Source organism: Mus caroli, unplaced genomic scaffold (genome assembly GCF_978045245.1).
Source record: "Mus caroli unplaced genomic scaffold, Mus_caroli_1 scaffold_3, whole genome shotgun sequence".
In the NCBI taxonomy this organism is placed as follows: domain Eukaryota; kingdom Metazoa; phylum Chordata; class Mammalia; order Rodentia; family Muridae; genus Mus; species Mus caroli.
Window position 1 is genome coordinate 61,455,843 of NW_028227258.1, and position 14,781 is coordinate 61,470,623.

General features: G+C 43.6%; 1 protein-coding gene across 3 annotated transcripts in view; it reads right to left on the reverse strand.

Annotated features, from left to right (window-relative positions):
• Positions 1–1,232: 1,232 nt before the first annotated feature.
• The window catches only part of Wars2 (tryptophanyl tRNA synthetase 2, mitochondrial), an 83,207-nt gene continuing 69,658 nt past the window's right edge, over positions 1,233–14,781 (reverse strand). For all 3 annotated transcript variants that reach the window (XM_021158800.3, XM_085835616.1, XM_085835615.1), the window contains 2 exons: positions 8,459–8,577; positions 1,233–6,789 (listed from right to left, as the gene is read on the reverse strand). In XM_021158800.3, the coding sequence (XP_021014459.2) occupies positions 6,341–6,789; positions 8,459–8,577 (568 nt within the window). In that variant the 3' untranslated portion in view covers positions 1,233–6,340. The remainder of the gene's footprint in view (positions 6,790–8,458; positions 8,578–14,781) is intronic.

Here is a 14,781-nt window from a genome sequence, read left to right on the forward strand (position 1 = left end):
AGGTGAATATTTTTTAAAATGTTCTTTCTGCTATCCCTGACCTGTGGTATCTTTCCCCTCAATATCCATGTTAATTGCTCACCCAGCTTACCCAGCATTTGCTAGCTCGCATCTCTATATCTTTTGCTAAATAAGTGTACTGTATTTGCTGTCACAAGGTAGACTCATCATAAACATGGTCACAGTGTTGAACTGCTTATCGGAGGATGCATTTGTAATGCACTGAAGCCCCGGTCTACTTCCTAGAGAAAGAAGCAATGCCCACATAGCCAACAGAACAGAGTTGCTGAGAGTTAACATAGAAGCACTTAAAATGATTGCCAGTGAAGCCTCCCGGGTGTTGTGCCCCCAGGTGCTGGAAAACCCTAATTGCTACGGATAGGCAATCTGTTTTCAGATCCATCTCAGGGAGGAACTGACTCTTCCTGTGCAAAAAAATTCAAAAGAGCCACCGAGTTGACAGAATGAGAAAATAATGATCACAGGAGGATAACACATAGTTAATGACGACACCCGAATCCTCATGTTAAAGAAAAGAAACGGAGAACTGCCACATTGGCACAATCCTTCCTGCTAACTCACAACAGACACGGACCACTTGACTGGAAACAAAAGCTAAGGGCTGTGTTGTGTGCACAAAGTTTTAGGGAATTACTGACTATAGGAATACTGAAGTAAATAGGAAGACCAGGAGAAGCAGGAGGGGGCAGAGAGGGAGCATAAGGATTGGGAATCTAATGGAGCTCAGAAGATTGTAGACTAGCAGGGTCTGACCACTGCCTGAGGCTTGCTGGTTAAGGCATACCTTGGGCTCCCAATGGGGAGAAACTTGAAGTTAAACATAAGCATGTGGCTTTGGACACTGCTGAGTAGAGTTTCTCACTTTAAAGCGTGGAATTGAGAACTCCTATTTTATAGGGTTGATATAAATGTTAAATGCAATATTTAATAAAATAGACTTAACTCCCAGTGTATGGCAATACATACTGTATTATAACTCATTATGCAAGTGTTGTTTGGAAAACTATGTGGAGAAACTATACTGTCTCCACGAGGACTCCTTCAGAAAGTCCCAGGCCATGTTCTTGATCTAATCCAAGCACAAGTAAGCTCCATACCTCACAGCAGCACTGTCCAATAAGCAGGTCCATTGTGGGCAAGTCCTCTATCTGCACTGTCTGGCACCGTACCAACCAGCCACGTAGTATTTGAAAGCACAGACAAGGAAGCCATTTTTAAATTTAATTTTAATGAATTTACTTAAGTGAAAATATCTGACAGTGTTGGCTTCAGGACACACAGTGGTTAGGTATACCAGAACACATTGTGCAAGGGGACCCTGTGGCTTAGTGAGACTCCGAATTCTGATTTGATCAACCCAGAAGCTGGGTTGAAATCCTGTCTCTACCATTATTAGGAGCTGACCTATACTGGTTACATTTCTCAACCTCTGACAGCTAGCTCACTGTCAACCTTAGTCATATGAGGTTGATGACACAGTACTGTCTCTTTTATTGGCTTATAAGGATTAAATGAGAGAATGTATACAAAGCATGGTTCTCAGTACCAGTGTGTATCTGAGTTACCTGGAAAGGTGCTGAAACGCAGGTTGCTGAGTTCATCTACCAGTGTTTGGATTCAGTAGATCTGAGGTTGTGTAGAACATTGTGCCAGTGTTTGGATTCAGTAGATCTGAGGTTGTGTAGAACATTGTGATCCAAATGGGTTCCTGAATGATGCTCATTGACCTGGTCTGGGAATCCTCCCTGGAAAAATTCTGTGCAATATATTGGATCTTCAGTGTTCACCCCAGGAGCATGTGATAAAGGCTTGGTGCCTGCCTAGCATGACACTACTGTGGTGGTGGTGGGGTAGTAGAAACACTGAGTTGGGGCCTAGTGGGACACACTGTGGTCATTAAGGGGTAGGTTCACAGAGGGGACTGGCATCCCATTCCCTCAACTTTTCTTCTTGCTGGCTGACCACCATAAAATAAGCAGTTCTGTGCTGTCTGGATGCATTTCCCTGAGGTAGGTAGAAAAGCAAATGGACCAACCAATCATGGACTTAACCCTCAAAATGGTGAAGTAAAAATAAATAGTTTCCTTTATACAATTTATGTAGGTGATGGTTGCTTATATACACTCCTGTCTTAAGACATTTAGCACTGTACCCAATAGACATCGAGAACTGATAGTGCTGGGAGTTGCTTTGTGATAACCACACTTGTGGTGTGCATCTGGAAGGGTGTTTTTTGGGGGGAGCGGGAATCATGGTGGGGGAATCACACTTTATTAGAAGTCTCTAGCACATTTTCTGGTAATATTCTGATAACTATCCTGGATCAAAAAGATAAACCTATGAAGATGAACCTACTCATTGTGGAGAGGGTCTAGTTGGACAAGGTAGTGTGCATTGGGGTTTGTCAGGAGGCACAGTTACAGGCACCATGCTGCCTGACTGCTATAACATTACCATCTGAAATATTTTTACATTTCCATTCTCTATAGAGCTGATAGGAAATAACAATAAAATTTTCCTTTTGAAGTCAACCATAGCTGTCAGTTGTTTGTGTTTCCAACTCTTCACACAAACACACACACACACACACACACACACACACATTTATTTATTCTTGGGCCAGCATGGTGGTACACTCCATTAATCTCAGCATCCAGAAGGCAGAGGCAGGAGGAGCTCTATCAGTTCAAAGCTAACCTGGTCTACACAGTAGACCAGTACAGCCAGGGTTATGTAGAGACCCTGTCTCAAGAAGAACAAAACAAAACAAAACTGCTGGACCTGTAAACAATAATGGGAAGGGGTGCAAAGGCACACTAGGCTGTATGCAGCCTTTGCTCTCAGCTTCTGAGGCAACAGGGTGTAACAGATAGCTAGTGAAACCTTTTCTTTTTTAATTTTACTTTTTTTTGAGGGGGGGGTGTCTGAGGGTATTTCTAGAAAAGATTGGACACTGAGTCAGTGAATGAAGACTTACCCTTGTCAATGATGGCAGGTCCTAACCAATCCATCAAGGGGCTGCCTCAAAAATGTGGGAAAGGCCAGTTTGTTCTTTCCTTGAGCTGACCCATCTTGGAACGTCATAGTTTATGGTTCCCAGACTCTGGGGCTTGCACAGGAGTCCCTGTCCAGTCTCTTGGCTCTGAATTCCTTGAACTGACTAGGCACCACTGAGGAGTTAGCCTTTAAGTCTGGTCTGGATTACACTGCTGTCCCGAGTCTCCAGGTTAAAGACAGCATGCTATGTTTTCCCCCAGTCCTTGTAATAGTGTGACCCAATCCATATGGCAAATTATTATTATTTTAAGTGTTTCATTTTTACTTATGTATGTGAACATGAATACAGGTGCATGCTAAAGCCAGAGATATCTGACCCCTTAGCGCTGGCATTTGCAGGCAGTTGTGGGCTACCCAACATGAGTGCTGGGAAAAAACTTCATGCCATTGGCCACTGAGACATGCTCCAGCCCCTGGTAAACTAACTTCCTCTCCTCTCTGTCTCTCAGAACTTACCATTTATTTATTTTATGTATGTGAGTATAATGTTGCTCTCTTTAGACACACCCGAAGAGGGCCAGATTCCATTACGGATGGTTGTGAGCCACCATGTGATTGCTAGGAATTGAACTCACGACCTCTGGAAGAACAGTTAATGCTCTTAACCCCTGAGCCATCTCTTCAGCCCACTCTCTTTTGTTTCTATGTGTCCCATTGGGCTTGTTTCCCTGGGGAACTTTATCTCTTCAGCCCATTCTCTTTTGTTTCTATGTGTCCTACTGGGCTTGTTTCCCTGGGGAACTTTAATACATTGATTGAGCAAGAATATTAATTATTATGGCAAATTTAGATTTTCTGCAGTAAGAGTCTTACATAACAGAATGCACTGACCCTGCTCCTTAGAGGTTATCCTGTTCTAGTGTTTTTTTGTTTTTTGTCCCCTCCACCTTTCTTTCACACTTTTTTTTTTGGAGATCTTTTCTTGTTGCCTTTAGTTCTTGCTAGACAGAAGCATTGATAGGAGGTAGAGACCACAGAGATAAACAGGCAATTGGCCTGGTAGATACAATTCCCAGTATTCCTAATAGATTTCTTTAAAAGGAAGGTGAAAAGGTACTGGTGGGCTGCCTCAGTAGGCAGGGGTGCCTGCTGCTAAGCCGGACAGCCTGAGTTTGAACCCTGGAATCTACGTGGTGGAAGAAAGCCAGCTTCTGCACTGTCCTCTGACATCACACATGTTCTGTGGCATGCATGCATGCACATGTGCGCGCGCGCGCACACACACACACAAATGCAAACAAAGATAAAACGAAAGGAAAGTAAAAAAGATCTTTAAAAGAAATACACTCCGTGATGCCCTCAGACTGCAGACATCTCCCACTAAGGTGCAAAAGATAAAACTAACTGACCCAAAGGGAAAGTGTGCCTGCTGCCAAGCCGGATGACCTGAGCTTGAGTCCCCGAACCTACGTGGTGGAAGGAGAGAACTGGACCCCATTAATCATCCTCCAACCTTGACAGACGTGAATGACTTAGCATGATCTCACCCATTCAAACACATACACTAATAAATAAATGAATTAAGAAAACAACATGCACCCCCCCCCCAAGTAAAATGTACCCTTTTCCCGAACCTAGTTGATGTTTTAATCTGGACTCTGGGATACAGTGTCTCCTACTTCCAATTCTACGTGACAATCGAGGTGAACTCAACCTTAACATTAAAAATAAACATTTATTTATTTTGTGTGTGGGTAGTCCTGTGCATTTCATTGTGGTGTGTGTGTGTGTGTGTGTGTGTGTGTGTAAGTCACAGTACAACTTTGAGGAGTTGGTTCTCTCCTTTATTTATCACATGGATCTCAGGGATTGAACTCACATAGTCAGGCTTGTTTGGCAAAAGGAGCCCTTTTCTGCTTGAGCCATCTTGCTGGCCCTGCAAAAATCAATCTTGATACAGGCCTTGGTATGTAAGCCAGGACTGCCATTTGTTTTCAGCTGTGAACATGGAAGTGCAGAGCTATACTCTGTGATTTCACAGAGACTGAGGCAGGCTGAGACGGGAAGTTTCCCTTCACTGGAAACATCAGATGCTTCAGACTTCACTCCCACTGGAATTTGGCCGAGACAAGCAGGCATCTCTAGCATGAATTTGGAAGTGAGGCCATGGGACCCATTTTTGGGGTTTCGAAAGGTAAATGTGACCAAAGGTGGCTGGATCCAGACTTAAAATACACAACCATTAGCTGAGTTCACATAAACAAAAATCAGTATTTCAGCCTTTATCTTTTCAGTATCCAAACTGAATACTTGAATGTTTAGAGGTTCAAACCTTTGGCCCTCAGAGCTTTGGGAGAATCCTTAGAAAGCACCAGTCTTGGTAGCAGGGGGGCTAGGTCTTCACTCTTGGACTTGCTTCTTATTTACTTAGTGACACTGTACAGCTAATTCTATGTTCTACCCCTCAGTTCCTATGTGTTCCACAGAGGTAGGATTTGGGGAGACTAAACTGAGATAATGTAAAAATAGAAGTGCTTATTATGAATACAACCAGGAACACAGGCCCTGAATAATAAATAGATGGAACTGAAGCAATACAATGCTCTCCAATGACCTCCTGAATCGCTTAAGAACAGACATTTGCTGAAATAAGTAAGTCAGTGTGTGCCTTTTAAGAAACAAGTAGGTTATTGTATTTTTACTTAGGCACGCATGTATGTGTGTGTGTATGTGTGTGTGTGTGTGTACTCATACCATGGCAGACAAGCGGAGGTCAGAGGACAACCTGCCAGTCAGTTTCTCCTTCCACCATGCTGGCCCTGTGGATTGAGCTCCAGCTATTAAGCTTGGCAGCAGGTACCTTAAGCCTGAACCACCTTGCTAGCACAAGTCAAGTCACTCAAATACATGAGGATAAACATCATCATATCACATCATCATCACATGAGCTGCAAGAATCAATCTCTCTTTATGAACTGCAAATACCCACTGGATTCAGGATTGTAGCATAGGACCTGTCTGCACAACACAGACGAAGTGCACCTGCACAGTAAATACTGCACAAGCAAGCACACGCCACGGCTCAGTCATTGTTCAAGTTTTCAGGAATACTTCAGACCAAAAAACTGTGCGTCATTGAACTGGAGTGGAAGAGCTGTGCCTGCCTCAGCTCTTTTGATTATAGCATTTGCCAATGGGATTGGAATGTTGCTCAATTGACAGCAGTCATCAAATGCAGCTGATCATCACACTCAATTCAATTTGGACAGGCTAAAATCTGTGGGAGGAAAGCTGACTTGAGTGCAGTGACTGGCTGACCTTGCTACAGAATCCCTACCAACTTCTTCACCTCCTCCAACACAGGAGAGGCCAATTCTTTGGCTTTTGCAGATCCAACAAGTAAAACCTTTCTTAAATGGTCCTTATCCATTTTCAGTTTCTCAATCTCCTTCCTGATTGGAGCAAATTTCTCAATCACAGCATCGGCCACTAGCAGCTTGTAGCGCGCAGTGTCCATGCCTGCGCTACTGCGCACCACCTCCTCCACCGAGAGGCCCGACACGGCTGCGTGGATCGCCACCATGTTGGAAACACCAGCTCTGGTGTCCGGCTCGTAGGTGACCTCTGACGTGAAGTCTGTCACAGCCTTGCGGAATTTCTGTACAATCTCCTCTGGGCTGTCTGTTATTCGGACAGTGGCGAGTTTGTCAGGGTCCGATTTTGACATCTTGGCAGAAGGGTCTCGAAGAGATTTCACTTTCTTCATGGATGCTAGTGAAAACAAGGCAAGTCACTGAGAACGTTACAGTCTAGCCCTGGGAGACACCAACCCCACCAGAGATACTGATTGCACAATAGCATGTCTTCATATGGAAGGATTTGTGCAATTTATCAAACATGGAAGTAAAGACATCAGAAACAGGACTTGCTAGTGTGCCATCCACAATGCTATGTAATGGCAATGACTCATCCAGTGTATGACTGACACAAAAGAAACGATGTCAGTTATGCTTATGCTCTGCACACTTGAGGGGTACAAAGTTGCAGCTCAGGTCACAAGCCTTGCAAGGCAAGTGCCTTTATTCTCTGCCATCTCTCTGGCTCTGTGCACACTTAATTTTTAATTTTTGTATGTGTAAATATATGCCTGTGTCATGAAAAGTTTGTGGCTAGAGAACAGCTTTAGGGAATTGGTTTTGAGGTAGGGTATCTCTTGTTCTTCCTGCCACTATGCGGCTGGCCATGTTCCTGTCTCCACCTCCTCCCTTCTGTAGACATGCTGCAGCTTTAACCATCTGTGGCCATCCTTCCATGTCTGTACACAGATTATAAATTTACAGACACACCTGCACACATATACACACAGTGACAGAAACACACACACACACACACACAACACACGGGGTGTTGCTTCATAAACAAGTGTTCTTGATACCTGCTTAGTTTATGGCTATTAGAGATGAAACTGAAGTAGGCTAAACAGCCATAGATGGAACACTGACTGACATTTTACTTATTGCTATGAAGGAGGCTGACCTCAATGCATGGGATGCTCTCAGCAGAGCTGAGGCTGGCGTTTCAGATGTACTGAGTGGCCTGTGCCCATCTCTCCTGTCTTTTAGACAGCAGTGAGAGGTCCATCAGCGCTCTCATTCTGTGTGGACTCTGCTGAACAGCTCTTGTTCTCCTGTCACTTGTCTCACTGAGGATGTTGAGAAGAGCAAGGTGCACCGGCTTTGGTATCAGAAGGGGACAGGGCTCAGCTGGGTTACCGACTAGACACATGACCTTGCTGAGCCTTAGTTTGTGTGTAAAACTATGTTTAATTTGCTCAAATAAAATGTTATTTTATACATGCAATCTATTGACATATATCTTAGAAATCAAAATTATGATTTTTCTTTTTTGGGGGAGGTTGTTTTGTTTTTTCGAGACAGGGTTTCTCTGTGTAGCCCTGCCTGTTCTGGAACTCACTCTGTAGACCAGGCTGGCCTCAAACTCAGAAATCCGCCTGCCTCTGCCTCCCAAGTCCTGGGATTAAAGGCAACACCTGGCAAAATTATGATTTTTTTTAAAGTTTCTCAAATTTTCACAATTTCAAAGATTTATTTTATGTATATGAGTGCTTTATCTGCATGCACACCTACATTCGAGAAGAGCACATCAGGTCACATTATAGATGGTTGTGAGCCATGTGGTTGTTAGGAATTGAAGTCAGGACCTCTGGAAGAACAGCCAGTGCTCCTGCTGAGCCAACTCTCCAGTCCTCACATTTAAAAAAATAAATAAATAAAAAAATGTATTCTAGACTCCTAGTCCCACGTGACCCCGGACAATAAAGTTTCCGTTTCGAATGCTGGAGCCTGTCAGTGAGAAAGCCACATTTAGTGCCAGTCAAGTCCCAGGTCTCCCGTCTAGGCTTCAGTATAAACCCACTTACTGAGAATGGACTTGGGCAATGGAAAGAACTCCCCATACTTTTGGTTGAAACTTCGAGCTAGATCCTGAACCAGTTCCATGTGCTGGACTTGATCCTCCCCGACAGGAACGTGTGTGGACCTTTAATAAAACACAGACAGAAAAACTCAGCAAGGCTCCTTAGCTGGAAATATTATTGCAAGCAGCTGCATTTCCTGTGCCTACTTCACTGTTGGTGTTCAACAAATGTTTGCCAACTACAGAGAGAACACTGAGGCCCAATCTTTATCTGTGTGCTGAAGGCATGTTTGTCGACTCTGGTTCCGTTTCTCCCATCTCTAAAGAGTAGAGCCATCAACACCAGCATGACAGGATCTTGCCGGGAGGGAGCCACGGCATCTTCAATAGCACATGCTCTGTGCATAATTGTGTCTAAAAGCCACTCCTCATCCCTCACCCAGTCAGCAGATTACTCCAGCCTAGACCAGATGCCTTTACCTCAGAGCTGCGCCCTCACACTTGAAAGACACCCCACCCATTCTTCAAATTAGAGATGGCAGACAGCTCTTCCGGCCAGAGGTTTTCCTTTCCATCAAACGAGGCACAATTCAAGATCTTTCTGCAATATGCTTCTTCATTTTCAACTATTTGTAATTGGAGGACAGTTAACATGCTGTGGGGAACTCAAATGAAAATCTCACAGTGCACTGTAGTTGCTTCTTAAAGACACTGTAGAGAGAAGAAAGCAAACTGCAGAACTTGTGAAGGGCACACCGGTGTTTATATCAATTAAGAAAGTTTTGTTCAGGTGCTATGTGATTTTAGTACGCACAGGTGTGGGATGATTCTGGAAACAGCGATGAAGGCCCTGGGTTGAACCCTCAGGACTGAAAGAGGGACAAAAATAATGATAATGAGAGAAGTAAAGAAAATTAAGACACACCCAAACCACCTTTTTAAACTCATAATACACTTGCTTTTAGAGATGAGAGGGAAATGATTTGAGAAAAGGAACAAAGCAGACTTGAATTTTATCAAAAACTATTTAAGAAATTAGAATGTGGAAAAGCCACGCAGAAAGTAAGAGAATCCATTTAGGATGATATCACGCCCACATATGCAGTTCAAAGTGTGGGATCCGGAGGAGGAACTCGGGAAGTGTTCCTGTGTGCAGACAGGTGACTGCAATGTTGGATGCATGGCTGCAGGGTTTTAGATTTGATAGCACAGCTACAGCCTCTGATCAAGGAAGTTTAATTTGGAAGAAACAGCTACCATCTAGAGTCTCTCCCTCCTCTCAAGCCTTCATTTCCTTTGCAAACTTTGATAATGAAGGTACCATCCATCTGGCTGGTTTCTATGGTTACTAAGTGTTTCCTGAGGTAAGAGTTCAATACATGGAAACAACTGATATGACAAACACTAATGTTTGATGCAGTGAGAGACAGAATGGTAAGAGAAAGGCATAGATGGCCTTATGGGAGGCACATTGACTTTCTCAAATAACCATCTTCATTTTAATGACCAACTCACCCTGCAAAACAGAAATACCAATGTTCAACCCCTGACATGGCCACAGACCCACTGGCAATCCAGATTTGGGTACAAAACATACATGAAACTGATGAATAACCCCCACATATAAACTATTTTATAGGAATTCTGGGAAGTCCGATAAAGGAAAACAGAACAGCTAGTGAAAGGGTGAAGGTGTGGCCGGGGCTGTGGACCCTGAAGCGCTTCTTCTGACAGTCTGAGGTCAGCAAGGTGGTTGCTGGGAAGCTGCAGAGGGCCTGGGAAGGCTAAGTCCCAGGCAGACCAGTGTTGGCTGGGCTGTGAGTGGTAGAAAGGCATGGGTACTCTGTACCCTCTGATCAGGACAGGGCTGCTGGGGCTCCTCTCTGGGCTACACAAGCACATGGCCCGCTCTTGTCAATTTCTCTTTGACTGGTCTTTGCTACTCTTACGTGGTAATTATAGTGAGACCCATATGCAGAGGTCACCTTGACTCCCCCAGACCAAATTAGCCAACAGAGCAGGTTAAAAAGCAATTACAGTAGCCCATCGGAAATCACAATGGACGGCAACTAACACAGAAAAAACAATTACCATAATCAATACACTTTAAGCACATCAAAATGAATATTTCCACATGTCAAAATGGTTCCAGATTCCCAAAGCCACCCACTAAACAAAAAACACATTTAGTTTTCATAATGACGCTGTGTGTGACTCGCTTCTTGTCGGATCCTTGACTCTCTTCTAACAAATCTGTGGGGTTTTGATTTTTTTTATAAGAGGATTAAAACCTTTTTAATTTTTTTCACCTGGCCCCGCTGCTCCACGTGGTGCCTGCATCTGCCTTTGGTTTGTTTGTTTCTGGCCCCTCCTCCTGCTGCTTTCACCTCCTGTAATTTATCCTGGCCTTTGCTTCCCATCCAAGCTCTTGCTAGCGGAGTTCACACTTTACTTTATTCAGCCTGTCTTTGATTCCACTCACTTCTGGGGCTTATTCTCTTCACGTTTCCAACCTCTCTCCCCATAGTCCGCCTTTCACTTCAAATAATTTAGGGCTGCCCTTTCAGAATTTATATCCGACATAATGATATCCATATTAATACTCCCACTCTCTCTCTCCTTCCCTTTTATTCCCTCTCACCCCGGCTGCGCTTTCTCAGACACAACATAAAACAAAGCCTTTCATAGTTTTGATTGTTATAACTTCTGTCACATAATAATGCCTCTGATCTTCTTCTTTGGTGACTGAGCGGTTTTTCTCTCGCTTCGATCCTTGCTGCCTGAAGTTTCCTTGGGCTCCATCCCACCGCTTTGGCAGCATTAGTGTCCAGATGAATGATCACTGTCTGCGTGGATATCACCTTCCCTGACTTGCCTGGCTGTGCCTGTGAGCTTTCAGAACAGCAGGCTGGGGAAGGGGCTTGGAGTTATCCTTCCTGTCACAAAGGACTGGTTCCCCTTTACTGACTGCTTACTGGACATGACTCTCCCTTCCAGTAATTACTTAATAGATACGGATACTCATTAAATATGGAGTGAAACTGTGGCTTCTGACTATTCCTCTCCTAGGGCTGCCCACCTCATTGCAGGGCAACACTATAATGAATGTGCATGTGATCACCTCATACCCTCCCGTCATGCTCTAGGTCATGAAACTGCCTCCAAACAGTAGGCCCCAGCTACCGCTCTCCTTTACGCTTCCTCTGCATTTAATCAGTGCTCATTTAGATGACACCAACCTCACTCTGTCCTTAAAATACACAATAGCTTCCCGCTTATAGCACTATGCCTTATAGATATTTCAGAGAGAAAGAAAAGGCATGGCTGCGCAGGCTGCGTGGTAGAATGAAGCTGGGGCGGCAGCTTTCAGGATTCTGTAAGATTCTAGGACTCTGGGCTCACTGGATGAGGGTTTTAAAACCTGCTCTAAAACAGAGAAACTGTTCATTCCATACTTCCTGTGGCAGCACCTCCACCCTCAGACAACAGGAAGACTCTCCTGGAAGCTGAAACCACCAAACTGAAGCTCCAGGCCACTCTGTCTGCTGTCCACACTACTCCTCTTCCTTTTCACTTTGCACTTTACATTTTCCCCAGAGACCATGTGTTAAAGGCTTGGTCCCAGTCTATGGAGTTGCTGGGAGTCATGGAACCACTCAGGAACTGGGCCAGCTAGAAACAGATTAGGTCACTGGGGTGTGGCCCTGGAAGGGAATCTGGAGACCCTGGTCTGCCTCCTCCCTATATCTCTTTTTCTCACCATGAAATAAAGCAGCTTTTCCCACCATGTGTTTCTGTATGACATCCTGCTTCACTCGAGACCTGAAGCAATGGGGTCAACCAATCATGTGCTGAAACCCTGAAATCTATACTGAAATAAACCTTTTCTCTGTGTTGTGGTTCATCTCTGCATTCTCCTGCAACATCTCAGAATTTCTTTGTTTACATGTATTTATTTATTTATTTATTGTGTGTTTGTGTATGTGTGTATGTGTGTGTATGTGCACACATGCCACAGTATGCTTATGGTCAGAAAACATCAATGCCCTCCTTCCACATGGGTTCGGAGGCTGTACTCAGGTTGTCAGGCTTGGAGGTGAGGGCCCTGCCCTGCTGAGCAACCTCACCAGGCCCATTTCAACTTCTGATTTTCTAGTCTCAGCCTTTTCTCCTCTTTGTCTGCTTAAATTCTTGGGAAACATTTGTTAGGTGATCCCTCTGTTTATACAGAGCTTAGCAAATTTCCCCCAAGAGTCAATTTCTCTTTCTTTTTAAAATTTACAATTATTATTATTATTAGTTTAAGTATTAATTAAATAACTAAGTTAATTAATTATATGTTAACTAATTATATGTTAATTATTAATATACATTTTTGGTGGAACCTCACATATACTGGGGAAGTGCTCAGACATTACACTACCCCACCCTGAAAGCTAATTTCTTCATCTGGAAATGGGAATATCACTACCTGTCCTACAGAGCATCCTGGGAATTTGATGTATCTACCAGCTATTAGGATACTTGGAGAATACCACTCAACACTTGTCAGTCCTCCCTTCTTTCCCCTTCAAGGGCATGCACGATGGCATTGCCTGGAACTTCTGTATTACAAGTACTTAAATACACTGTGTATCTTTCTATATGTATACATATATAGGAAGAGACACAACTTAATATATTGTTCCTTCTCCCTACCTCCAGCTCTTCCCATGTTCACCCCAACTCTTTTAAATTTAGGGCCTCTTCTTCTATAACTGTTACACAATGCAGACTCAGACACACAGACACAGACAAAGCAGACAGATAGACACAGGCACACGCACCCTCCCTACTAAGTCCTACAGATGTGTTTAGGACTGACCAGTTGGGGCTGAATGACTCTCAGGGGCTTCTCCTGAAGCAGAGCGATTTCCCTTCCCTGAGCAGCTATTAATTAATTGCCTATAACTCTTCATCTTGGGTTGAAGCCATGTAAGACTTCTCCTATTCATGCTGGTATGTCATCTGGTAATGTCATTGTGTAGGTCTTATTTGGGTGACTATATTGTTGAGATATCACAGGTATAGCGTCCCTGTCGAGTCTAGAAGACATTATCCAGCAGCAGGCCTTCTGCTCCTCTGATGAACAGCCATTTAAAATCGGGCAATTCAACAAATAAGGAACATACAAATAAAAATTAAGTACTTCTGCTATTTTTGAGTTTTGTCTTTCTTCATGTCTTTGGTATTATTGTTATTATTATTTTGTTGGTATTGAGACTGAGTCTAGGGCTCCATGTACACTAGATAAGCTCTCTACACCTACCCTCTTTTTGCTTTTATTTTGGGACAGTGTCTCACTAAGTTATTCAGGCTAGCCTTGAACTTATTCTGTAGCTCAGGCAAGTCTTGAACTTGTGACCTTCCTGCCCAGACAGATAAACAGTCAAGATTGCAGACTTGCACCTCCAGGCTTGGCTCAAATTTCTGTTATTTATCATGCTCTCCAGATAAGATAATCTCAGCTCTCCTTGCCTGGGTCCCTTAAACAAAGCCTATGGAAACAATTACATGTCTTTTATAAGCCTATCTGAAGCTCTCTGTTCACTTCCTAGTGTGATCTCTGGCTTATCATAGCACTCACTCTAATGCTGATTTTGACAGAAGCAAATACAAAATCAATATCAGACTTGCACCAGTATTCTATGAAGAGGCCATATAGATTTTCAGGTGGCTAGAAACCAAAGATGTTTTACCCATCCTTCAATCTATCAACTTACCTACTACTACCTGTGTTTATAATATAAATAGTCCTAGACATTCTGGTCATGACTTTTTCCAGCTACAAAAATACGTGAAACAAAACAAAAACAAATAGAAAACCCCCAACTTCACAGGTGGTCTAGCCTGGGACTAGACAGGGGGGAATGCTGGGCTGCTTCTTTTAGAGAAAGGACATACAGATGTCCACATCTGTAATCTAATCATGGCTTTAGATATGGCAGATAATTCCTAGGCTAAGGAAGGAGACCCATCTTGAAGTAGATGATTGCCTGGTTGTATAGGAAAGCATTTTAATCTGTACCTGAACAAAGAGTCTCTACAAGTCACAACGGAAGAGAGAGCTTTACCACTAGCACCCACCCTCCTTTCTGAAGCTGGGGAGAAGCATGATTCCGACCACTGCTGAGATGTGTAAAGTCAAGGAGCAACACTACAGAATGGGAAAGAATGCCTACCCTGGAAACACCTAGGACTCTTAGGAGTGAATCCTGCTGATGTTGGAGGTAGACTATGACAGAGAAGAAGCCAGCAGGAAACACTCAGGGATACCTGCCACATCTG